The 25,669-nt window shown below is 37.0% G+C and overlaps 1 protein-coding gene across 1 annotated transcript; it reads right to left on the bottom strand.

The window, feature by feature from the left end:
- Positions 1 to 411: 411 nt before the first annotated feature.
- Positions 412 to 25,622, bottom strand: Tdg (Thymine DNA glycosylase). The gene is made up of 6 exons (XM_017088684.4): positions 25,136 to 25,622; positions 14,624 to 16,372; positions 8,020 to 8,661; positions 7,735 to 7,900; positions 7,275 to 7,637; positions 412 to 4,940 (listed from the first exon to the last, which is right to left on the bottom strand). The coding sequence occupies exons 2-6, from the start codon at positions 16,210 to 16,212 to the stop codon at positions 2,358 to 2,360; spliced, it is 5,343 nt and encodes a 1,780-aa protein (XP_016944173.2). The 5' UTR covers positions 16,213 to 16,372; positions 25,136 to 25,622; the 3' UTR covers positions 412 to 2,357.
- Between the last annotated feature and the right edge of the window lie 47 nt (positions 25,623 to 25,669).

Genomic DNA, 25,669 nt, shown 5'->3' with positions numbered 1-25,669 from the left:
ATACGCTCCCTTCTACCTGTTACCTTTCCCCGAATACAATATACCCTTTTACTGTACGAGTAACGAGTATAAAAATTAAGCTACATTCAATCTTCAACTTATTTTTGAAAAATAGGGCATGTGATGAAATAAAAATTAGAGAATGGGTATAGACTTTGGTCGTTCACGGTATATCTATTATATTAAAAAGTTGTTTACACAATTCGTCACAGTCTTCAGTATTACTTACATACGTACGTATATTTTTATTCACAATAGCATCTATCAGCGTTATATAACGCTAATGTCTAGTTTTCAGCTTACGTTTTCGGTTTTTGCGTTGCTATTTTATCGGGTAAATATTAACCTATCAATATCCAAATGGGTTATTTAAAAACACTACATAAGGATTTAAATAATTCATGTATAATCTAAGTGGACATGTAAAATATATTTTATTTTAAAAGATACAAACCAGTAAAGTTAATTAAAAAAAAAAACAATATCACAGCATAATAAGTACTTGTTAAATAGTACCTTAGTTAAATATGACATTTTTATACGGACGTAAGTGAAAGTATCTTACTAAACGCAAAAAAATATTTAGCAGTTGAACAAAAATATGTATACGAGATGTTTTTTATCCGAAAGTAATAAATAATAATAATAAAACAATTTTATTTTATTAATTGGAGTTTTCATTCGATCGATGATATTTCTATTATATATTTGTTTATTTATTGCACCTTTCAAAACAGTTTTTATTAATAGTTTATGCCTTGCTAATATTAGTTTTCAAATTGTAGATATACACAAAATCAAATTTAAATAAATTACAATAAAACTATTTTTCTATAAACATAAAAAGTGTTTAATTTAATTTAAATTCGCAATATGCACAAGATTGCAGAGTTTTAAAGATTAGTAAGCTTATAGAGCAAAAAAGAATTTACATTAAATTTATAATGTATCTATTTATTTACATTAATATTAATAGTTTCTATCCTTAAATTCTATCTCGATGCGCATTTTTTGAATTACAACAACTATACGGCATATATTCTTCGTCTTCTCTTCATTATCTGGGCTGAACGAAATATTCAAATAAACAAAGACCTTTTTTTGTTCAGACTTACTAAGGTTATTGCAAGCACATTGAAACTGCACGAACTCACTTGTCTAGCTGCTGACGCCATTTTAGATTAAATGAAAGAATGTTAATGCAATAACTAATTTTTAACCTATTATTCGTAGAGTGAAAGTTGAGAACGTCGATATCTCGGAAACCAATACACAAGGTAATGGGAATAAACAAATTTAACGTTGAATTTTGAATTGGGAAGAAACGATTTTAATATGTTGTCACATATATTTTTTTCAACCAAAACCAGTTGTATTAATGTTCGTAAAAACTCCTATCGAATTTGGTTAAAAGATATTTTCTTGGCACGCCCGAATATGTTTTTATTGAAAATTACTAAGGGCTTATCGAAACATTTATTTCGTCTACGCGAAAATAACATAAAAAGACTAAATCCGTGAAATTTTATTCGGTCTCAAATCGAAAACAATATCACAGCATAATATGTACTTGTTTAGTTAAAAAGGGATGTCGAAAATGTTACTTTACAATGAAAAAATTTTAACAGTGGAACATTAAATGTGGTTCTTTTATGAATGTTTTAAAACGTAGTTGAATTGGAAATGCGATGTTTTGCTTTAATTTTTTAATAAGAATTATTGCCAATATAGTTAGGTGTTTATAATTATTAATATTTGCATGAACTAGAAATACGTTTTGTCAGCCCTAATCAATACATTTTAAGAAAAATATAATATATTTTATTGTTTATACTTATGCGCAAAACAGCTTCAAAACAAAGTGGTGAACCTGGTGTGTTGGGTTAACAACTGAAAAATATATTGCTATGGGGGAACCAGATTAAGGTCTGGCACTGTTTTGAATATCGTTTTGAAACTTTATTATTTAATAGTAAGTTGTGCAATATTTATGTGTGAATAAAATAAAGTATGCTTAAATTATCTCATTAAGTACAAACAAACGTTTCGGGATCGATCTTTCTTGTAAGTTACGTATATAGTTTAAGTAAACATTATCATATGTAGTATTTTGTAGTTTAAGAAAGTAACGCTTAAATAATTCTATTAGGCGGAGTCTTTGGTTATCTTATTGTATATATAAGATCTAAAAGTTCCTTAATTTAGAATCGGCAAAGCCGGAGATTGATAAATATTGCTGAGATGCGGCGGGACGCAAAATCTTATAAGATTTACATTTACATCAAGTCGCTGTATTCGGATCGTTGCGATTCTGATATCGGTAACGGTTGCTGTGTATCCTCTTGATCTTCTTTTAATCAAAAACCGCCGTACCCACTTATGTCGGACGGCTTTAGGTGATCAAATACGCTCAGATGATGTGAGGGATGACTATGGTGTGAATGATGATGAGTATGTGGATGAGTATAGCTTGGGTAATTTGCTTGTGGCGGTGTGTGACTATATGGGTGGTGTCCAAAAGGATAATTTGGACTCGGGACGTGTAAAGTTGCAGTGCTGGTTGGCCCAGTAGTCTGAATGGTACCGCCCAGGCTATAGTGGCTGTGTGTTGCTGCATATTCCCCTGTATTATGTTGTGGATGCGTTCCATATGCAGATGCACTGTACATTGAATTCACATTTACTGAAGGAATGTGGGCCATATGGTGCGCTTGGTCCACATACATTGGATGCGGATGTGAGTGAGGAGGTGGATGAGGATGGGAAAGGTGATGCGGACTGGGCTCCGAGTTATTAATATTCGCCCCTATAGCGCTACCCATCAAGTGAGGTGCATGATGAGGATAACCGGATGGACTATGAATAGGATAGTCGATGCTGTTGCCACAATTGTTGTTGTTACTATTGCTGCTTTCACTGTTGACTCGGGTTTCCCCACTGTTGCCATATAAAGCTTCGTTGTCAGTTCTTGCAGTCGAAGCGGAAGCAGCTAAACTGCTTACAGAAAAATTGTTGTTGCTGACGTTGCTATTCTCTCTTGATGGTCTACATGATTCCGCCTGTACCGGATTCTCTTGATTGCAACGTTTTGGTTGCTGGTGCTGTTGTTGTTGTTGTGGCTGTTGTTGTTGTTGTTGCTGCTGGTGCTGTTGTTGTGTTTGCTGTTGTTGCTGCTGTAGATGATGGTGCTGCTGCTGCTGTTGCTGTTGCTGTTGCTGGTGTTGCTGTTGCTGCTGTTGATGCAAGCCTAGAAGACGACTTTCAACAGCTGCCGCTGCTGCCGCTGCTGTCGCCGATGGTATATTGCTGCACTCGTGTTCCCTTATTGCTGGTATTTGATCAACCAGCGATTCGAGGCCACACAAGCTCTTGCGAGCAACGTCTGAGCCGATGTGTCCTGGCTGGGGAGTGTTCTGGTGGCTTTGATTTCCCAGCCTTGGACTAAGATTTTGGTGGTGAGCAGTAATTAACATGTAAGGATTCGAATTCTGTTCTTCGTAGCGCTGCCAGTTGTCCGACTGCTCCTGCTGAAAGTGTTGCATGGGGTGATGAAGGTGCTGATGTGTTAGTTTCTGCGCTGGCTGAAGATTTTGTTGGGTATGCGGCGAAACCCATTGCTGGTAGTGCTCGTGAGGATGAGCTATGTTTGCCTCGCCGTCACGTGCGGGACTGTCATATTGGTCCTTTTCCACTGTTTGCGATTGCTGTTGGCCCAACTCAACTGTTTTATTTGGCTCCCCTGTGCCCACTTGCGAGTCGGAGTGCTCGTCTGGTGGCTCGAAGTCGACAGCTGGACACATGTTTGGCGAACTTGGAGGAGGCGTCTCACCCAAGTGAGGTTGATCCCGCATATCTAGTCCAGCTTCCATATTTCCATGCTGATTTTGCTTCTGGGGAGACAGGTGCTCGTTCTGGGGGTCGATATTGGGCGACGTGCCCTGAGCGACGGGAGTCGCTTGCCCCACTGGTGGAGTTCCATGGCTGTGTACTTGATTGTAATTGCAATTGAGGGCGGGGGATGCCATCGGTGATGCCGATGCGTTGTACAAAAGGTGCGACGGTGGCGGCGTGTTGTACAAACTAGGCGGCATTTGATGACTGCTCTGCGGGGACGCTGCTATATGCTCCATTGAGAGTGGATGCATTGAGGTTACTGACAATCCGGCTGCCGTGTTTGGATTAGTGTTTCCGTGCTGAAGCTGTTTGACAGACAGAATATTGTCAATAGCGGGTTTTAGTTTTTTTGGCCTGCCCCTCTTCTTTTTTGGAGTTTCGATGCTGCCGCCGGCTGAGATAACCGAAAGGTTTAGTATATTGTTAAAATCGTGCTGAGGCATATGTGGTCCGCCAATGGCGATTTTGCCGCCCACAGAACGATCAATTATCTCTTGTCCCTTTATCTTTTTAGGTCGACCACGTTTTTTCTTCTCTAATGGTTGCTGCGGCAGGGATTGCTGCGGACCAAACACACCCAAGTAAGTGCTTTCATTAGGGGCGGTGTTGTGATTTGATACCGGTAGCATGGGTCTATCGTCTCCCGTAAAGGAAAATGTTCCACGATCCGTCGCATTATTGGAAGATGACACATTGGCAGTCATATGGGGCATCATTTTGTCATCTGCCTCCTCGGCGACATTACCACATTCCGCAGCGCCTGCGCTTGAACCACTACAGTTACCCACAAAAGCTAGACTCGCTTGAGGATCTCCAAGTGAAGTTTGATGAGTTTGCTTAATTTTACCGCTGGTTTCAACCTGTTGCTGCTCGCTACACTGTCGGATTCGCTGATCTGTAAACACGCATTCAGACTCATCGATGTGGGGTATCTGCCCGTTGAGAAAGTCCCGAAACTTCTTAAGAGCCGCATAAAAGGGAACTTTGTCGGCAGCGCGAGGCAACTGTGCGCATCGTGCTGATGATGATGGCATCACCCAAATGTACTAAAACATAAAAAAGTATATAGTTAATAGTGCTGTCAAAAACATACCATAACATTAAATTACTTCTAAACATAAATATTTATATTGAAATAACAAATGTTGTGTTCTGACTTTTGTCCCCAACGTCATTTAAAATTAGCTTGGCGAAAGGCCGAAAACTTTTGTAAGTCAACAGGAGCAGGAATAGAGGAGGAAGATTCTGAATCAACCATTGAGGGTAACATTTATATTTTAAAAGTTATTATAAACTAACAATAACAATAACCTCCTATATTGTTAAAATACACCAAAGGTATAATTTTAAAAAACTTTTTTTTCGAAAATTCCCAGCTATAAGATAAGTTGTCCGATCAGGCAGGTTCCGACTTATATACTACCAGCAAAAGATATAACAATTTTGGGAAAGTTTCAGCCCGATAGCTTTAAAACTGAGAGACTAGTTTGCGTAGAAACGGACGGACATGTCTAGATCGACTCGTCTAATGATGCTGATCAAGAATGTATATACTTTTGGGGGTCGGAAATGTCTCATTCACTGCGTTGCAAACTTCTGACTAAAATCATAATACCCTTGCAAGTCCTAAAAAGATTTAACATATTCCTTCGAAGGGCAAACTTATGGCAAATTACAAACTAATTTTGTTATTCTCAAATTAAAATTGCCTTTCTATCCATAAACAAATATAATTGTTTAAAGAAATAGTTTCACGACTTTCCCTCATAGCTTTCCGCTACATTACTATTATTAAAATGTATATAATTACACCAGTTTACAAAAAACAAGGAAGAACGCTATAGTCGAGTACATCGACCCGTTACTCAGCTAAAGGGACCAAAGGGAAATGGAGATATGCAAGCAGCAAAGCGAGATTAAAATGCGCCACCTACCGGCGGTAGACAGATTTAAGCGTTATGGGCGTTAGAGTGGGCGTGGCAATTTTTGGATCAATCGATAGGTATTGACGAGACCAATACATTTCAGTTTAAATTTTTTATCTAGCATGAAAATTGTGGGCATCACAGGTTTTCGTGGTTTGTGGGCGTTAAAGTAGGCGTGGCAAACTTTTTTTTGGGTCAATCGATAGGTATTGATGAGAACAATACATTTCAGTTAAAATTTTTATTCTAGCATAAAAACTGTAGGAGCCACAGTTTTGGGCGGTTTGTGGGCGTGGCACTCTGCTAAAACAAACTTGCGCTGCGTAAGAAGCTCAGGAATCTGCACGCCAAATCTCAATAGCCTAGCTCCCATAGTTTCCGAGATTTCAGCGTTCATCCGGACAGACAGACGGACATGGCTATATCGACTCGGCTGGTGATCCTGATCAAGAACATATATACTTTATGGGGTCGGAAACGCTTCCTTCTGCCTGTTACATACTTTCCGACGAATCTAGTATACCCTTTTACTCTACGAGTAACGGGTATAAAAATCGACGAAGTACGCCATGAAGGCGACCTTTGTTTTCCGGTAAGGTACTTCTCCCTGATTAAGAAAAGGGCACTTACATTTTTTTGTATGGTAGCAATTTTTTTCAAGTGTTGAAAACGTTTTTCAAGGACTTTGTTCAAAGACTTTTACTGGTAATAGAATGCCCTTTAACTTTCTAATACACAGCATTGCGTTCCATTCATTAGTTTGAAAGCTACACTTCGACAAAGTTGCAAAAGTTGCAAAAATGCAAAAACGCTGGCATAAATGGCTTCTTTAAAAATACACGCCTAAAAACCGAAATTAGTTTTATGTTCTTTTCTTGAAGGCTGAACTTTAGCGGAGAATATGAGCAATTGATCACGACAATCCGTTTCTTACAGATTTTTAAAAATATACACCCAAGTTCAGAATTCGGGAGCACCGGCCGTTTAACATTATTTTAAATTTTCAGTGTTGGGGATCGTAAGAAATTGGCGCAAGTAGTTATGCATAACGTCAGTTTCCTTGCTATTTACTTGCTAAAAAATATATAAAAATGATTTCCTCGTAACTGCAATCGCATACTTTTTAGCTTGCCCGGCGCTTATAGCAAGGAAACTCACCTTGTTCATAACTACTTGCACCAAATTCTTACGTTTTGTAGCCAATAACAGGTCAACAAAATCCGGACTAGTCCTATTTTTGTTGGAAAGATATTTCGGTTTGCAAGTCATTTTTTATTTTTTCCCAATAAAGAGAAAAATATATATTTTAACTGTAGCATCAGTGGTACCGCTTGAGTGGTCGCAGTCGTTTCTAGAGTGAAATATTTGAAAAGGTACACGCGGCCTCAAGATGTCAGTTCTGTCATATCCCATTTGAGAGCAAATAAGAAAAGAAAGAGCAAAAACAACACTTACTGTGTCAGTGCCATCGACGCGGTCAGGTTGCCGACCAAAGTGAAACTCCTTTTTTCCAGAAAACACCTCAAAAATAAGTTTGCCATTAAAAACGGCTACTTTTGGCCGGAACCTTTGAAGCTTTTCCAGCAAAATTCGGCTGCCCTCCTTTATTTCCTTTCTTGTAAGGTCAGCTGAACCTTTGGTGGCTCTCGCCACCATGTTTGTAAATCCGATTCCATGCTTTAGCAATTTGTGATCCTCATCGGCACTCATCTGCTCCTGAGTAAGTCCTGCCAAGTAAAGGCACTTCCAGAAGTGATTTCCTGGTCCTGCGTAGTGGTGACCTTTATATGCGGCGAACAATCCAGGATTTATTCCTACCTGTAAGGAGTTGGAATGGAAAATCAGTAATTAATAATGGCCTCTCCACATATTTTAGTTTTTTTTTTTATTGATAGGCCCGAAATTTACAACTCACTATAACAATATCAAGATTATCACACAGATGATCTGGAATTGTCCGTTTAATTACTTCTTCCTCTGACATTCCATTAAATCTGTCATGCTTTTTGCGTTCCTTGGGTTTCATGGCTTGTAGGTGATCAACACCACTATCTTCGCAAACTGAAGTGCCGCCAGACATTCTAAAAATAAAGCAAAAGTAATTTTACTTAACATGTAATGATTTTTTAAAAGATATGAGCACTTTGACCGGACATTTAGACTGGTTTGGTTTACTGTGCATTTGTCCTAAACTACTTACTCTTGTTGACTCGCTGGTGTTGAGATCTGCGTGATATCGGAACTGTCAGCGACCAGCTTTTTTTTGCGCCCCCTTTTTTTTGGCGTTGGCTTAGAATGCAAGCCGCATTGAGAGCTGTCAGTTTGTTCCAAGATACTTGTACTATGATGGGTGTGTTGGTATAATTCTCCGCTTAGGCACTCCTGATTGCCATTCGAAGCTGACACTGGCGCTGGACCCGAGGCGAAGCGAGTCGTTTCAGCAGTAACAGTCTCCATATGGCGATGGGCTGGAGAATGCATGCGCATCTCCTCACCCATGAAACTGTAGGGATTGACAACAGAGACATGGCTTGAGCATCGAGTATCTCCACTCAGCTCCAGATGTGTCTGGGAGGCAGAAACCTGTCCTTGAATACTGTTGGATGAGCATGCAGTGGGGTCAGAGTGAGCTTCACCGGTAAGTAAGTTTTTTGCCAAAACAAGCTCATCAGGCTTCTTCTGATTCTGCGGGATAAGCACGATGTTAGGATGTTGCATTTGATGCTGAGGGGTAACAGAGTGTGTGGAAGAGCTATGGGAATTCGGTGTTAAAACGTCGCCGGCGCTCGTCTCGTAACCGTCATCTTGATTCTCAGGTTTCGCGTTACTTGGGGAGAGCGTTCTGTAAAAACGAATATAAAATTAGTTACAATGGATTGATAATATATAGCAGTAACTCTTTTATTTTTGTATCCTTACAGAGGGCATTATAAATTCAGAAAGACATTTTCAACGCAGTGAAAAGAAACAAGAAAGGAAGTTAACTTGTATACCCTTGCAGTTATAATTATTAAATTTAAAAATACAAAAAATTATATTCCAAATAGTATAAGATAATATTTTAAAAAACACCGAAGCTATAATTTGTTTCATATTATTTTCCCACCAATTTTCCGACCGTTCCTATGGCAGCTATATTATATAGTCGTCCGATTTTGATAAAATTAAATTCGAAATCCATAACTAATTAAAAAATGTTATTTCCAAGCGCAGGAGGTTATATGTTAAAAAACACCGAAGCTGTGATTTGTTTATTAATATTTTCCAACCAATTTTCCGATCGTTCATATGGCAGCAGTATGATTTTGTTAAAATTTATTCGAAGTTCAAAACTAATTATAAAATGTTATTTCCAAGCTTAGGAGGTTACATGTTAAAAAACACCAAAGATATAGTTTTTTTAATTTTTTTTTTCTGATTGTTCCTATGGGAGCTATAAGATATAGACTTATATACTACCTGCAAAAGATATAAGACTTTTGCGAAAGTTTCAGCCCGATAGCTTTAAAACCGAGAGACTAGTTTGTGTAGAAACGGACGGACAGACGGACATGGCTAGATCGACTCGTCTAGTCATGCTGATCAAGAATATATATACTTTATGGGGTCGGAAACGTCTCCTCCACTGCTTTGCAAACTTCTTATAAAAAGTGTGGAAAGACAACAGTTAAAGTACAATGTATAAATAATTATACCCGTTACTCGTAGAGTAAAAGGGTATACTAGATTCGTCGGAAATTTTTTAAAGTCGTTAAAATTTTATTTTTTATCAGAATGCATTAGGATAACATCATTATATAATGTTTCTAACAGAAAAGTTTAACAGTGCGCACCACTGTTAAGGTATCTGCTGTGAAAGCCTGTTTTTATCTCAACGAGGCGGCAGCGCTGGTAAATCTCCTTTTATTCCTAATAGTTTAAATTGTCAAAAAGTGTAAAGCTAAACAAAGCACTGCAGTTTTGGAAAAACCATTCAACCAGAGGGATTTGTAACTTGTGTTTGTGACCTTGATATTGTATTTATTGATTGTGGTGCCCGTGTATTCGTGTTCTAGTTCTAACCTCAAAAAAAAACCAAATCTTCAAGTTAATTTGTATTTTTAAATGGAGCTACAAAGTGATTACAGCTGTTTCCACCTCTGAAACCTTGTATGTCTTGTAGAGTATTTAGTTCTTATTGAGATCGGTTAGTATAAAAGTGCACTTTTGCGCACTTTCTCTAAAATTTAGCTTTAAAGACCTTTACCTAATACTGTATATTTCTCGCATTTTTGTCTGGTAAATGCCAGTTTCGATGTTATCTTAAAAAAAACAGTGTGCAATTATATTTCTTATTAAATAACGATTATTTTAAAATTATTTTACAACATCATTTCACTTACTTAACGTTGATATAAAGGATTTTAGTTTTTTTGTTAAGAATTATAGTGGTAACAATATAAAAAATTACAATTTCACTTCAAAATTAGAAAATCGAACGCCAATATTTTTTTTAAATTCAGTTCGGTTTTAAAAAAAAAAATTAGGAAAAAAATTTTTTTTTATTAACATGAAAAAAAAAATTAAAAAGGCGGAACTACGCCCATCTTTTATATTTTATTCCCTTTAAATTTGATATACCTAATTTAAAAAGAAAACATTTAAATGTTGCTTCGATTTTAAGTTCCCACAAAAAGTGGGAAAATTCCCCATAGTGGTATGTAACAGGCAGAACGAAGTGCTTCCGACCCCATAAAGTATATATATTCTTGATCAGGATCACTAGCCGAGTCGATCTAGCCATGTTCGTCTGTCCGTATGATTGCTGAGATCTCGGAAACTATACAAGCTACAATACTGGGACTAGGCATGCAGATTCCTGAGATTCCTGCGCAGCGCAAGTTTGTTTCAGCAGAGTGCCACGCCCACTCTAACGCCCACAAACCGCCCAAAACTGTGGCTTCTACAGTTTTGATGCTAGAATAAAAATTTTAACTGAAATGTTTTGTTGTCGTCAATACCTATCGATTGACCCAATTGCCACGATTGCCACGCCCACTTTAACGCCCACAAACCACCCACAAACTTAAAAAAATCGTAAATATGAACGTGGATATCTCGGAAACTATCAAAGCTAGAGAATTGGGATCTCAGATTCTGATTCTGTAGCCTTGAACGCAGCGCAAATTTGTTACGCGAATATGCCCACTCTAACTCGCACAAACCGCCCAAGCCTGCGGCGCCCACAATTTTTATGCTAGATAAAAAAACCACCATTTCCCTTTGGTTCCTTTAGCTGAGTAACGGGTATCTGATAGTCGAGGTACTCGACAATAGAGTTCTTCCTTGTTTTTATATCGATATTCTGTCACAGCAGATTGTCTTTTATCGATCCTAATTGTCTTCGAGAGTGTCATCTTTATGAGCAAGTTCACGCTGAAACATATTTGTGACAAAATGCCAAAAGTTTTTAAGCAAAAATGTTGAGATGCTTGGCTTCAGCATCCTGATTTTAAGACATGGCTTCGCAAAGATGATACTGGTGCCACAGTCTTCTGCAGTTATTGCAAGTGCACACTAACTGCAAAGTTAAGTGATTTGCGCGCAGTTTTTTTTAATAATGAATAGAATCAATAGACCACGAAGCTGCGTTGAGCCTCTTTGTAGCACAAAGCTTTGAGCTATTGCACAAATCGACCACCTTAGCAGCTTGTGCACTAGTCAATTTGGAGATGGTGCAACTTCTACAATAATCTTCGCAGCGATATCGGCGATTCTAAGTTTAGTATGCTTTTGGATGAATCGAGAGATATAAGTGTTTCTTATTTCATGGTATCGCTATGTTTGTCCACATAAGTGTAAACTATTTCTCTAGTCCCCAGGGGGAGTTAGTAACTACACTGGTCGGCATAAGTATTTTGACAAAACAAAAGTTAAATATACTCATAATTTGAACTTACTTCTTGTACACTTTGGCATCAATTGAAAGGTAATTTCAATGCCGTTTGAATGATACAATACATTTCTTTACTCATTCAGTACTTATTGAAAAGCGAAGTAAACATTGTACAATCAAAACTGAAAAATCGAATGGACGTTACCACTCTTAACTCAATATTGAGCAAAACGTGAGCGCCAATTTGATATAAACTTAGTTATAAAATGCAAAAACTTATATAATTCGTCTGATTGCACTTATGGGTTGCGAACGCACAAAAAATGTTGCGTAGACTAAAATAACCCTTAGATTTTATGAAGCTTATAGGAACAATAGAGGCCTATGACACAGATACAAAGGATGATACGGTGTCGAGATTATATATTAAATATTACATTAAACTTTATTTTGTACACATTTTAATAGAAAGCTAAGGGAAAGAATTGGTGCATTTTTTCAAAAAATACATAGAGGGTATTCCCTAAACTGTTGAATTGCAGAATTGTTGAATTTCGGTCACCTGTTAATAAGCTGTTCCATACAAAGTCAACTTTCAGAAGTTTCAGCAATTCAATAGCATCAGGTCTGTTGAAAACTTTGTTGAATTGCTAAGAACTAGAGTTGTCGCTGTTGTCGACTAAAAGTAAGAGTTTAACTCTGGTCACTTGTAAATATGGAGGAAGAGGAAAATTGAATTTTAATAACTAATTTGATTTATTTTAAGGACATTTTTGATTTTTCGGTGAGGCGCAAACGGGAGTATGCCAGGTCGTTCAAGTGGACAACCGAAGCTTTGGCATTATTTGTGGAAATGGTTTAAGAAAGGGTAAAGGATTGACCAGAGAAGCTTGAAGTAAGTAAAAATCATAACTAATTGATATAAATTAATACATTTATATTCTCACAGAAACCGACTGCCAAGAAGTTCTACCAAAAGGTCATTGAAAAATATACACCGTTTCGTGATGCTGATGTGCAGTCATTAAAACTTTTAAACTATCCTGTTCGCGAAGTGATTCCTCTAAAAAAAAGACATTTAATGTAATAAAAGAACAAATAACCATCTTACAATCGTTGCAATCGTATAAAATATGCAAATAAAGGATATCTGGTAGGATGCTGTCTGTTAGCAGTTCTAATAGATTAGTTTTTTGGCTTATTTTTGGTATTTTCCTTAATTTTAAACATAATCTTTGCTAAACACAGCTTGGCAATTTGACAAACAGCTGATAGAACAGCTGACATCTTAAGATTGAAAATTGAACAGGGAACTTTTGGGGTCGTTACCTAAATTGCTTAAATTTTCTGTTGAATTATCACAAATCAGCAATTCAGCAGTTTAGGGAATACCCTGATATATTTTTCTTTTGTTAAATAGCAAAATATGTATGAAAAACTTTGCGCTTTTTTCAGCTTTTTTTTTGCCAAAGAAAACAGCTTGTTTTCCACCCTTGTCCCGCCGAAAGCAGATTTTTTTCTCAGCCAAAATTTGGCAACACTGGTAGTATGTGAGGTACTACATATAAAAACACCACAAACACATCTTAAAACACCGTAAGCATACCCAGAAAGTTCTGATGTACAAATTATCAAAAATAGGTACGAGCTCCAAACCATAAAATGATATAAAAGGCTGTATTTTATTCACAAAGAAAGAAAAATGAAAGATTGCAAAATTTGACAAAACGGCAACGCCACAACGGGCTAAACAACACGGTCAACAGAAAGGCGGTAAAAAGGCAGAACGGCAATACGGGCACTTTTAAAGAAGCATCTGGAGGGAAAAAGACGGACCACGAGGTTAACTAAAAATGTTAGTTAAATTAGGTCAACTAAATGTTCCCGATCTGAATATAATTCTACGCACGAACAATATTCCTGTCGTCGGAGACAAACAGGCTTCAATCGACAAACTCACACGGATCTTGGGATGTAATGAAATTGAACACGATGACTACGATTTCGATGCAAATACCGTACAATCTCAAATTGACGACTAGCTGAAGCAGTTGATGCTTAGCTTATCCCAAACGGTTCAGGCCTTAAGTGTTCAACAGAGAAATGCGACTTCAGGTCCACCGGCTGCTTTGAAGCAACAACGTCAGGCGAACACGTTATGCTTACCACTACCAGGCCAAGAACAACTGCATCTTAAGAACAGAGAAAGCCCCGAACGCACAGTTAATACCAACACCATTATCAGGGATGTGATTGGTGTGTTGGCCGAGTATGATCCTGTTAGGGGCAACGTTACGTCACAAAAGCTTATAAGCAAAATCGAGCAGTTGCAAAGCGTTTATGAATGGAACGATGGGACAGTATTGATTGCTGTACAGCATAAAATGAGAGGTGTCGCCAAGGAATGGTTAGATAACCAGACTGTATTCAAAACTTGGGGATAGTTTAAGACTGCCCTTTTACAAGATTTTCCAAGCGTGGTAAACACAGCAAATTTTTTTCAAGGAATCGTTTACTGAATACTTCTACATCTTTCAATTCTAATATTATTAACGGATTGGACCAAAGTATATAAGTCGGAACCAGCCGGATCGGACAACTATATCTTATAGCTGCCATCGGAATAATCGGAAAAAATTTTTTTAAAAATTATATCTTTGGTGTTTTTTAACATATAACCTCCTACGCTTGGAAATAGCATATTTTAATTAGTTTTGAATTTCGACTTTAATTTTATCAAAATCGGACGACTATATCATATAGCTGCCATAGAATCGATCGAGAAATTGAAAATGAATATGAAACAAATTATAGCTTCAGTGTTTTTTGACATATTATCATTTTATGTATTTTTTGTAATAATTATAACTGCAAGGGTATAAAAACTTGCCGAAGTTAACTTCCTTTCTTGTTAATAATGAATACTTACAATTTGAACGCGGTGCTAGGCTCCTCATGGAAATCCTCCATAATAAGATCATGGTAGCTTTCGTGCAATTGCTGTTGTTGTTGTGTCGGTTGATGCTGGTGTTGATGAATTTGCTGCCGTTCATGTTGCAAATGATGTTGGTGTTGCTGTAAAATAGGTGCTGCTTGATGTAAATGCCCATGACATTCCATGGGATGTTGAAGAGGTTGCTGCTGTTGGTGCTGACGTTGGATATGATCATTTTGTTGAGTACCAAACATCGGAGAATTCTGATAGTGCGGTATATAGCTTGTATAACCTGTATGCTGCTGATGTCTGGGACTGTGTTCATGCATGCTTTGTTGATGCTGATTTGGATGTAGATGCTGCTGGTGCATCATTTGTGTATAAAAACTATGATGCATCTGGTTTTCCATAATAGAAGTCGCTTCTGCTTGGCCATATTGTTCTTGTGTTCCATTATTATGTTGATGCTGCAATGAAAGTGGAATCGCCTGGGAAAAAGCACCCGTTCCAGAGCTCTCCTTCTCAATTTGTAGCAAAAGTTCGGATTGACGATGCTGAAGTTGGTATGACAGTTCCGAGCTAACATTCACAGGCTCTTGCTTAGGCTCACTCGACTGCTGCTGCGTTTGCCCCGACTGGTCATGGTGAGGCGTCCATAAAGAAGTCCTTCGATCATCAATCAAAATATCACCCGTTGCTGTCGTTACTGCTAACTTAGTAGGAGTTCTTAAGTTCAAATTGGAAGAGTCATTTGCACAACCATCGATTTTATCGTTTGCTAATATACTTGTGGAACTACTAGAGGTGTAAAGACCAGCCGTACTGTACTGCAGTTTGTTATCAATGGTCGATGACGAAGCTGCCGAGGATTCTCCAAGGGCGCTGTGCTTTGGGTCCTCGGAGCGCCTAACCGGTATGCTTGACGAAGAGTTCTGAGGGGCTGGAACTACCAATTCCACACTAGTAACCAGTGCCTGCTCCGGAGGCACATAGCAGTTGTTATCGAATTGGACCAATTTTTCTGGACTTTTCCTCTCCGAGCTGTCCACAGATAATGCCCCCTCAATGACGCTGTTGCAGTTGCTTGGCAGACGATTTTCCATATCAGCATAATCATCTGACTTACTGTCTGCAATTCTTGCATTTTGATCCAAATCGGGCTCGTCGATTGGACTGTCAACATCATTGCCCTGGCTGCTGTTTAGTTCAAGAGTGGACAGCTTCAAGCGTTTGCGATTATTCGGAAGGCCAGATATATATTTGTCTTGTTCATTGCTGCCACTTTCTGAACTACTTAAGTATGGGGTTGATGGCGTCAATGTCGGCACTGTCGCATCTGACTGCGCCAAGCTTACATCACCCTTTGATGCCATTACAGTGCTAACGGGTTTCTTTGCCCTCTGCACTATGGCTTGTTCAGTCAGTGCAGATATAAAAGTTTGCAAAACTTTTATGATATTTTCTGGGGCAGCAAAAGATCTTGCTGATTTTATTGGAGCTATTCCTAAGACTAATGAAGCTACTGTAGGCGCGTTAGTGAAGGAACTACTTATCAGTGGGATGATTTTTCTTTCCACTTGCATCTCCTATTTATTAAGTGTCCATTTAGGAGAAAAACTGTGGTCGCATTCGATCATTTCCAATAACATCCCATTAAAAATTATCTATATTATTTGGAATCCTTAGTCTCAGAAAAATTACTTTCGTGGACTGTGTTAAGTGCCAGATGCGCTATAGGCATGCCTGAAAATAAATAATAATGACAAGTTAGTTAAAAGGAAATGAGGTAAATGATGTAAAAAGACGTGAAGATCATATCTTTAACAGACAAAAGTGTTGATACTATGTAAATTTCATTCGGCACGCTTTACTTTGTACGTTAAAGGTGCGATCGTTACAACATTTTATCACGGTTAGTGTTGTTTTTCCTTGCTATTGGAAGAACAAAAGTTTGACCTCTTTACATTTTTGCTGTTATGGGATATTGGGCCACAGAAATGGCCGAGCCCTGAATGAGCTTTTGCTGTATTTTTGCTTTTCCAAGTAATATACTTTGTTAGTTATTATTTTCATTAAATAAATTTGGATAGGAAATATTTAAGTAATTAAATATTGATTTTAAATTTGTTAGCTATTTCATTACAAAGTTCCAATCCAAAATTGTAAAATCCCTTTTAAACTTTCACAAAACAATAAAGAATGTGATCGCCAGACAGATTTAGCGTTTTAGGCGTTGGAGTGGGCGTGCCAATCCGATGAATCAAACTTGCGCTGCGCAGGAAGAAACCGATGTTCCTTTCAAAATAATTGTGACCCCTTGCTTGTGGCCGTGATCAATTTGATTTTGGACTACTTTGACCACTTTCTTATTAAAATTCACAACTCTAACGCCCACATACACCTACACTGTTAAAACCCGTCTTTCGCCCACATTTTGTAATATTTTGTACAAATGTACTTGAGATTTTGTTCTTATTATCAATACCCATCAACATGTCAAACATTATTCAAATAGGACCACTCATTATAAAGTTATAACCAAATAATAATCAATAATTAGCAAATTCAATCGAGATTGCACGACACATGCAGCAAATCGGCTGTTTGCGCTAACACGCCACCAAGCCTATAGCCTAGGGGGCGCAATAGGATAAGTGGCGCTAGGTGGCGGGTTAGTGAAAACAGTCGATTTGCTGTAAGCATATCCCTCTCGAACTCCCTTCGGCTAAGTAATGCGTATCTTAAACTCACATTGTCAATAAATAAAAGGTTTAAATAAAAAAATGTTTTGGTTTTTAAGTATACCGTTCCAGTTCAGTATAATTACCATCTCTGCCATCTTACCATGCGCAAAAAACTAAAACTAAAAATTAAATGTTTTATATATTTTTTAATAAAAGTAAAGCATATTATATATTGACTGGTTAAGAACCACTTATAAAATAAAACCCGACTTGAAAATTGGCGCGGCACATTCTAACGACTCGAGTGCTACTTATCCGATTTTGATTAGAAATAAATATATTTTATAAATATATATGTTTTAGCTTACAACTATAATGTCACCCTTTAATTTTATGTATAATAAATGGATAGGTTACATTGAGTGTATTGTAAACTACATATATAACTAACAATTTAGTGACTGTAAGGCGTATGTTAATATCGTTAAAAGTAAAAAAAAAATAAGACAAAAATCAGAAAATAGTTTTATTTTAAAGTGGAGTGGAAATGAACGAAACAAGGTTAATTTATAAAATTAAAGGTTGTCATTATAATTGTTAACTAAACAAGGAAGAACGCTATAGTCGAGTAACTCGACTATCAGATACCCGTTACTCAGCTAATGGGACCAAAGGGAAATGGAGATATGCAAGCAGCAAAGCGAGATTGAAATGCGCCACCTACCGGCGGTAGACAGATTTAAGCATTATGGGCGTTAGAGTGGGCGTGGAAAACTTTTTTTGAATCAGTCGATAGGTATTGACGAGACCAATACATTTTAGCTAAAATTTTTTATCTAGCATACAAATTGTGGGCGCCACAGGCTTGGGCGGTTTTTGCGCGTTAGAGTGGGCGTGGCATATTCGCGTAACAAATTTGCGCTGCATTCAAGGCTACGGAATCTGAATCTGAGATCCCAATTCTCTAGCTTTGATAGTTTCCGAGATATCCACGTTCATATCTACGATTTTTTTAAGTTTGTGGGCGGTTTGTGGGCGTGGCAATCGTGGCAATTGGGTGAATCGATAGGTATTGACGAGAACAAAACATTTCAGTTAAAATTTTATTCTAGCATCAAAACTGTAGGAGCCACAGTTTTGGGCGGTTTGTGGGCACTAGAGTGAGCGTGGCACATTGCTGAAACAAACTTGCGCTGCGCAGGAATCTCAGGAATCTGCATGCCTAGTCTTAGTATTGTAGCTCCTATAGTTTCCGAGATCTCAGCGTTCATACGGACAGACGGATATATTCTTTGTATTAACATTTGTAAACTAAATATATCAATGGTTTTTTTTCGATTTTTTCGATACTCTGAAAAAATAAAACCGGTATTTGTAGATTTTCAGTAAACAAAACTGTAATAATATACTGTAATTATAAGTAAGACGTTGGTATTTTATACCCATATTTGTTAATTGAAGGTTCCGGTTACAAGTTTAAACCAAAAAATGAGGTTAAGTTTACTGTAACATTTACTGTGTATATGCTATGCCTATATTTCATGAAATCAATTCATGAAATGGGCAAATTCGTGTGTGCATAAACACCTTTTCATGAATTCGATAACACACGAAAGTTGACTATGAATTCAGCCCCAATTCACGAAATGTTGAGGCACAGCCTAGCTCTAATCAAATTCAAAAAAATTGACAGCTTTACTAATATCATTTCATAAATTTGTCTGTGTTGTATAAACAGGGGCTTTTATAATATATACTATGTTTATGCTAAGGGTTTCATGATTTCTTAAAAGCGAGAAATAAAATTTGTTCCTGTTTATGCGACACGGCCGAATTCATGCATTTTATCAATCTCAACTGACAGAGGTGCCGGACCGGTGGAAAAAGGTGTTAGCGATTATTAAACCGATATTTTTTTCAATTCGCATGAACTAATCTTGCTAGTATTAAAGATAAAGTGTGTGCAAGCCAGTATAACATTTTTTCTACGGGGCGACAATTATTGATCGAACTCTTAGCCTACAGAATTGGTTGATTCTAACGACAAATTTGTTTTTGGGTGCGTTACAAATCCCTGGATAAATTACAAACAATTTGTGCAAGGGTATAAACGAAACGAAATGAAAAGATCGGGTCAGCGTACAAGCTATTGACACACAACTTTGCAAGGAGTATTTTTGTATGTCGGTTCTGATTGGGTTACAAACGGTGGTCGATCGGGTAACTCTACGCGTATATACTATAGCTAAGAGAGGACAGAACAATTCTGTTCCATTATGTCAAATTTAAAGAAATTTGGGATGTTAGTTATTACCATAAAGCTTGGGAGATCGAATTTGTATGAATACAACAAGTCTTAAGTCGAAAACTATTTTTAAAATTAGATATTTTACTGAATTGTTTATCTGAATTACTAAAAGCCGAAGAATGTATTATTCATTTGGTGTCTTAACACTCCAATCTTATTGGAGAAGGCAATGCTGTTTTCTAACACCACTTTATACATAGCAGTGAAGGACTGATCCCTTTGGGACTTGTAAAAACCTATGATAGAAATATGCATACACATAATATTAAGCAAAACCCCAAAATGCATCGAAGCGAAAAATGGCAGTGGCAAGCTCTGAATGTGTGCTCGCTCCTGCATCTGTATAGACGTACATATGTATACTAACCTTATGTATGTGTTCAAACTACTGTACCAGAAAGTTTAGCAAAATCAAAAACAACAGCCAAATGAGAACGCACTCTCGAAAAAGCTCAAATTGTGAGTTTGTGTGAGAGTTTGGGAGATGGTTTGTGTGAGACGAAACACACAGTTATATTGCAGTATACATTGCATGCGTCTCAATATGTGTACAATATCTAACACACTTCAGCCCTCCAAAAATATTGTTCACTCATAAATTTTGAAATATTATAAAACATGCATGTCATAGGAATTGCCTTTAAAAATGCCGTTTTTTTAATCCACTCACTATCTATGATATTCCGAATTAGACGTGGTCCCATAAAGTCGTTTGTACGTGGTCATTTAATTTTTAAGCTTGATTTATATTTTTTAGTTTTTTCGATAAAATTGTTTCAAGATATTAAATCAAAACATTAATTTTCATTTACCATAAGTACAAATCTGTTGTTATTCAGGATCATGAACTGACCCGTTCTAGCTACTTAAGGCCAAATGTTGAATAATAAAATATAGGATAGGTGGCGCCAATATAATAGTAAATCAGTCCCCATCCATAAAGTTGCCAATTTTATCCAACAAATAGTTACTCTTACTTAATACGCAAGGGAAGGGGGGGAAACTATAAAAAATAGTTATGTAACTTAAAAATATGGTAGAATATCGATATTTTCTCTTAAAATGATATATTTCTATCGTGATATTGAGCTTGCGCAAATATAGCAATATCGATATTTTTTTGATATTTTTTGGTATTTTTACTTTGGTTACAGTTTTCCTCAAATCGTTGAAGTCATCACATTGAAAATAAAATTCCAACATATATCAGTATCATTACATAAGTATTATTATAATTTCTATTATATCTGGAATATATCAACTGTTATCTGTATTCTTATTAAGTTGAGAATATGAATGAACAATGAACAACTATCTGTATTATTATTATTGTATTAAGAACATAATGAAGTATTATTATTATTCATTTGAGAATATACATGAACTGCAAATTAAGAATTTAATGATGTATTATTACGTTGAGAATATATATAAAGTATTATTTGTTATAAAAACTTATTGTTTTTTTGATTTGGAAAAAAAATTTACTAAAAAAAATATCAAATATATCGATATTTTTTAGTGATATTTTAAATATTATTATAATTTTTTATAATAAAAAAATATTATCGATACGATGTATTTTTAAATATCTGACAACCCTTATATAGACCCAATCAATGGATGGTATTTGTATAGTTAACCAACCTATTAAAAATAGTAGCCGAACTTATTTTATGGTAAATACACACCTATAAAATTGATTAATTGCAAAATAAGTAAATTATTTTCCAAATTGTCCCTTTTAAAAGTGACACCCGTATACATAGGTTTTAAGTAAATACTTTACTAGGTGTTTGAGTCGCTAGACCCAGTTGGGAATTATAAAGTACACATTGCAGAAAATTTGTGAAGTTATTGTTGCACACTTTTGTGTGGCAAATACTTGATACTTATTCAACTATTTACTTAATGCATTAACAAAATACAGACATCACGTGAACGAAACTATGTTAATGGTGGCTTAACTGTTAAATAGTAAGCAAAGCAAAAACAAATACTTATACAACCATTTTTAATAGTAAAGTACAATGTTTTATTTTTTTTAAACTGTCTGCGTGGTCAATTTTACCAACCAAAATTTTTTGTGCGAAAACAGCCCATTTGCTGAAAACACATCTCCATCCCTCTCACACTTTTTTTTCAATTATTCGTGAAAGAATTAGTTTAGTCGTTCCATTTTTAATTTTATTTATAAAAAAGTATTTGTGGATATCAAATGCCGGCAGCAAAAGAGGTTTAACATAAAAATCTGAAAACAAAAACTAAAACAGACCCACTAAAACACGAATTAATTATCCGGCAGCAAAAACGGTTTGAAATACAACTAAAAAAACAAAAATTCGGAAAAATCGAAGAATTGTGTGAATTTATAGAAAGCATTAATTTTTTGAATCACTTATAAAAGTCTGAAATCCAAATGAAATGTACCGTTTGGTTACTAACCAATTTAGCATGCTAACAAATGGTCCGGTTTATATTTTAATTTAATTTTATTCGTTTCCAAGTTTGATAATTTTTAATTGAATTTGTGTAAGAGTAAGAGAAGAGTGCGTTATTTTTTAATTTAATGTTATTCGTTTTCCAAGTTTTATAATTTTTATTGACTTTGCGTAAGAGATGAAAACGTAATTTTTATGTTCTTACAGGAAAACAAGAAAGAATGCAACAGACGAAACCCTCGTCTATCAGATACACGTTGCGCAGCTGAAGGTAGTGCGAGGGAGATGAAGATATGTATGCAGCAAATTGGCTGATTCCGAGATTACACATTTTATTTGCTTGTAACCTTTAATGAATGGTCCGATTTGAACAATATTTGGCATGTAGATGGGTAATGATAATCAAAACACTTTTACTATTAACTACACCTGTCTAGACAGGTTTCAGCGTTATGTTGGTTTGTGCCGGTTTGAGTGGGCGTGGCACCCTGCTGCAAGAACCCCAGGAACCTGCAGGCCCTGTCCCAGCCTTGCAGCTTGTTGGATAAATAGTTTTTTAAAAATAAATACATAAATTCAATAAATTTTAAAATTCTTATACGCGGTCCATGGTTTTAATATCTTTAACCCTTTTTATGAATCCAAATACTATAGCGTTTTTAAATTAGTAACTCGAGCTTTAACAGAAGAATTCTATTATAGTTATACACCCGAGTCGGGAGTCTTCGGTCGAAATTCTAAAGGGATATCTGTGACACCCCCGACTATGAGCACTTGCCTATTCCTGAATAAAAGGGGACACAACCGTAAGGCAACAAAATGCCTTCATTAAAATGTTGCTAAACAATAACAAGGAAGAACGCTATGGTCGAGTGCCTCGACTATCAGATAAAGGAAGATGGAGATGTACAAGCAGCAAAGCTAGATTGTAATGCGCCACCTACCCGCGATATCAATATATGGTTATGTGGGCGGCAGACAGATCTCAGCGTTATGGTCGTTTTTGAGCGCTAGAGTGGGCGTGGCAAACTTTTTTTAGGTCAATTGATAGGTATTGGAGAAAAAATGCACTTCAGTTAAAATTTTTTTTCTAGCCTGAAAATTACGGTCGCCACAGGATTGTGGGCGTTCGAGTGGGCGCGGTATGTTCGCGTAACAATCTTGCGCTGCGTACAAGGCTAAGGAATCTAAATGTGAAATCCCATAGTTTCCGAGATATCGGCGTTAGAGGGGACGTGGCAATATTTTCTTAGGTCGATCGATAGGTATTGACGAGAGCTATACATTTCATTTATTTTTATTTGCTTACGAAAATAAGGAATCTAAATCTGAAATCTCAACCCTCTGGCTCTTTAGTTTCCGAGATCAAAGCGTTGACACGGACAGAAGGACATGGCTAGATCGACTCGGCTTGTGATGTTTGTGCTTCCTTCTACCTGTTACATACATTTATCAGAAAACATTTATGTCCGTTGTGGGCATAAAAATTTCAAAAATACTCAATATATCAACTTTTTTTTACTTTATTTTGATATATCATAGTTATATTTTTTAACATCAAATATCATCGATACATTATTAAACAAGAGAAAACGTCATAGTTGATGCTATCGACTATCAAATACCCGTTACTCAGCTAAGAGGGAAGCGATAGAGATAAGGATATGCAGCAAAGCGACTGTGCACAAGTGCACAACCCGCAACGGCGCCATCTAGCGTCGATTTCTTTATGTGCTTACAACTTTTTAATGGATGGTCCGATTTCGACATTTGACATGAAGATAGTTACGTACATTCAAGAAAATTGAATTTACATTTGTAAACAAAATATTTTAAATTGTGGGCGCTAGGCAGGTTTTAGCGTGGGCGTATGGGCGTTAGAGTGGGCGTGGCACCCTGGAGAAATAAACTTGCGCTGCCCCAGAACCTCAAGAATCTGCGCGCCAAATCCCAACTTTCTCACTTTTATAGTTTCCGAGATCTCAGCTTTCATACGGACGGACAGGCAGACGGGCATGGCTAGATCAACTCGTCTAGTGATGCTGATCTAGAATATATGTACTTTATGGGGTCGGTGACGCTTTCGTCTACCTGTCACCTGTTTATAACAAAAAAATCGTAATTATATTCTTACAATTGGTTTATTAACTCTTTGATTATGCACAAACACACCTGATTGCTAATATGCATTTTCGGTAACTACCAATATTTCGGTACCACTACAAGGAATAACGCGTCTGGGCTGGTAGAGCAAAAAAAAGGGTTGCTTTGATTGGACAAATCACCCCTTAATATGTCTTCTGATGTCAGCTGTCAGGTTCTATAATTATTAGCTGCCATTTGAGAGCCTGTCAAACATTTGTGGCGTATTCGGAAGCGATAGTTATGCTTTTTTCCAGACATATGCTAAACAATACAACTAATTGTTATATCTTATATCTATCTATTACATCTTAGGAACGATCGGCGATTTAGGATTTAAAAAGGTTTTGTGCAGCCACTTCAGTTTTGATCCGTTTGGGAAGGCATTTTTAAATTTTCGTATTACTCAAAAAATACATATATGTACATTTGTATAGGTTCATGTTCACATAAGTTGAATATATGCGTGTTTATGTACATGTCCACATATAAAGGTACATACATATGTATCAATTTATTTTTACGTATAATATTCTTCATACGCTGTGCGGTGCCCACCTATTCGGATTCAGATTCGGATTCACGGATACGAAATACAAGCGCACATTGCCGATACCAAAATAAAAGATAAAAGACTAGTCGCTACTCGACTCGTTTTTTGTTCACATGCATACATATACATAGGTACGGCTGTATGCATATACACTTATATCTGCTTTACATATGTATTCCTGTGGTTTCGCTAGAGATGATGCTGTTTCTGTTTTCGCTTTCCACAGTGGATGTGGCAGATGGCAGAAAAAGAGGAGGTGGAGGAGGAGGAGGAGGAGGAGGAGGAGGAGGAGAAGAGAGCGACAAGCCGACCAACAAAAATAAGTTTGTTTGCATGTATTTATGTGGAGAATGTGCGAGTACATGGGCATGTACTCACGTTTCGCTTGACGGTTTGGGCACAGGATAAGTACAGTGGAATCCACACACACAGTACGTAACAGTTACATTTCCATCGATATCGCGTTTGAAGCACTGCTCCTTAACTGGGCTCCCCAGTATATTGCACATTTTGCATAATTTCAATTTCGTATGTACATGCAGACATATGTATGTGCACACATTGTCGTGTATGCATACATACACACGCACAGCAGAGTAGTTGAGGGGATTGGGAATTGGATTTGGATCGGGCACTCAACACAGCATCACACCGCTTCGATTCTCAGCTTGACTGGACTATATCGCACTGGACCGGATCATGGCGCAGGAATCAAAACAGAACTCTGGATGAGATTTATGACAATTTTCCACTTTCTGCTCAAGCTCGACCACGAAAACCAACCGACACGAGTAACTCTGAGATACAGATACTCTACGGGCTCTAACCGAACACCACCGTTAATTTTCGCCGAATGTCGTCTCGTCTCGTTCGTCGACACGTAAGTCGGCAAAACGTAAGTGTCAGCAAGGA

The sequence above is a fragment of the Drosophila suzukii genome, chromosome 4, assembly GCF_043229965.1.
Source record: "Drosophila suzukii chromosome 4, CBGP_Dsuzu_IsoJpt1.0, whole genome shotgun sequence".
Lineage (NCBI taxonomy): Eukaryota > Metazoa > Arthropoda > Insecta > Diptera > Drosophilidae > Drosophila > Drosophila suzukii.
The sequence above is the reverse complement of the archived record's forward strand: the minus strand, read 5'-3'. Positions and strand labels throughout refer to the sequence as shown.

Bases quoted from the DNA above. Each gene is read 5' to 3' on its own strand.
- Tdg (XM_017088684.4), bottom strand. From the start codon at position 16,212: ATGCAAGTGGAAAGAAAAATCATCCCACTGATAAGTAGTTCCTTCACT. The intron at 8,662-14,623 runs GTAAGTATTCAT...TCGTTTTTACAG, and splicing joins CCTAGCACCGCGTTCAAATT to AACGCTCTCCCCAAGTAACG. The intron at 7,638-7,734 runs GTGAGTTGTAAA...AACTCCTTACAG, and splicing joins ATAATCTTGATATTGTTATA to GTAGGAATAAATCCTGGATT.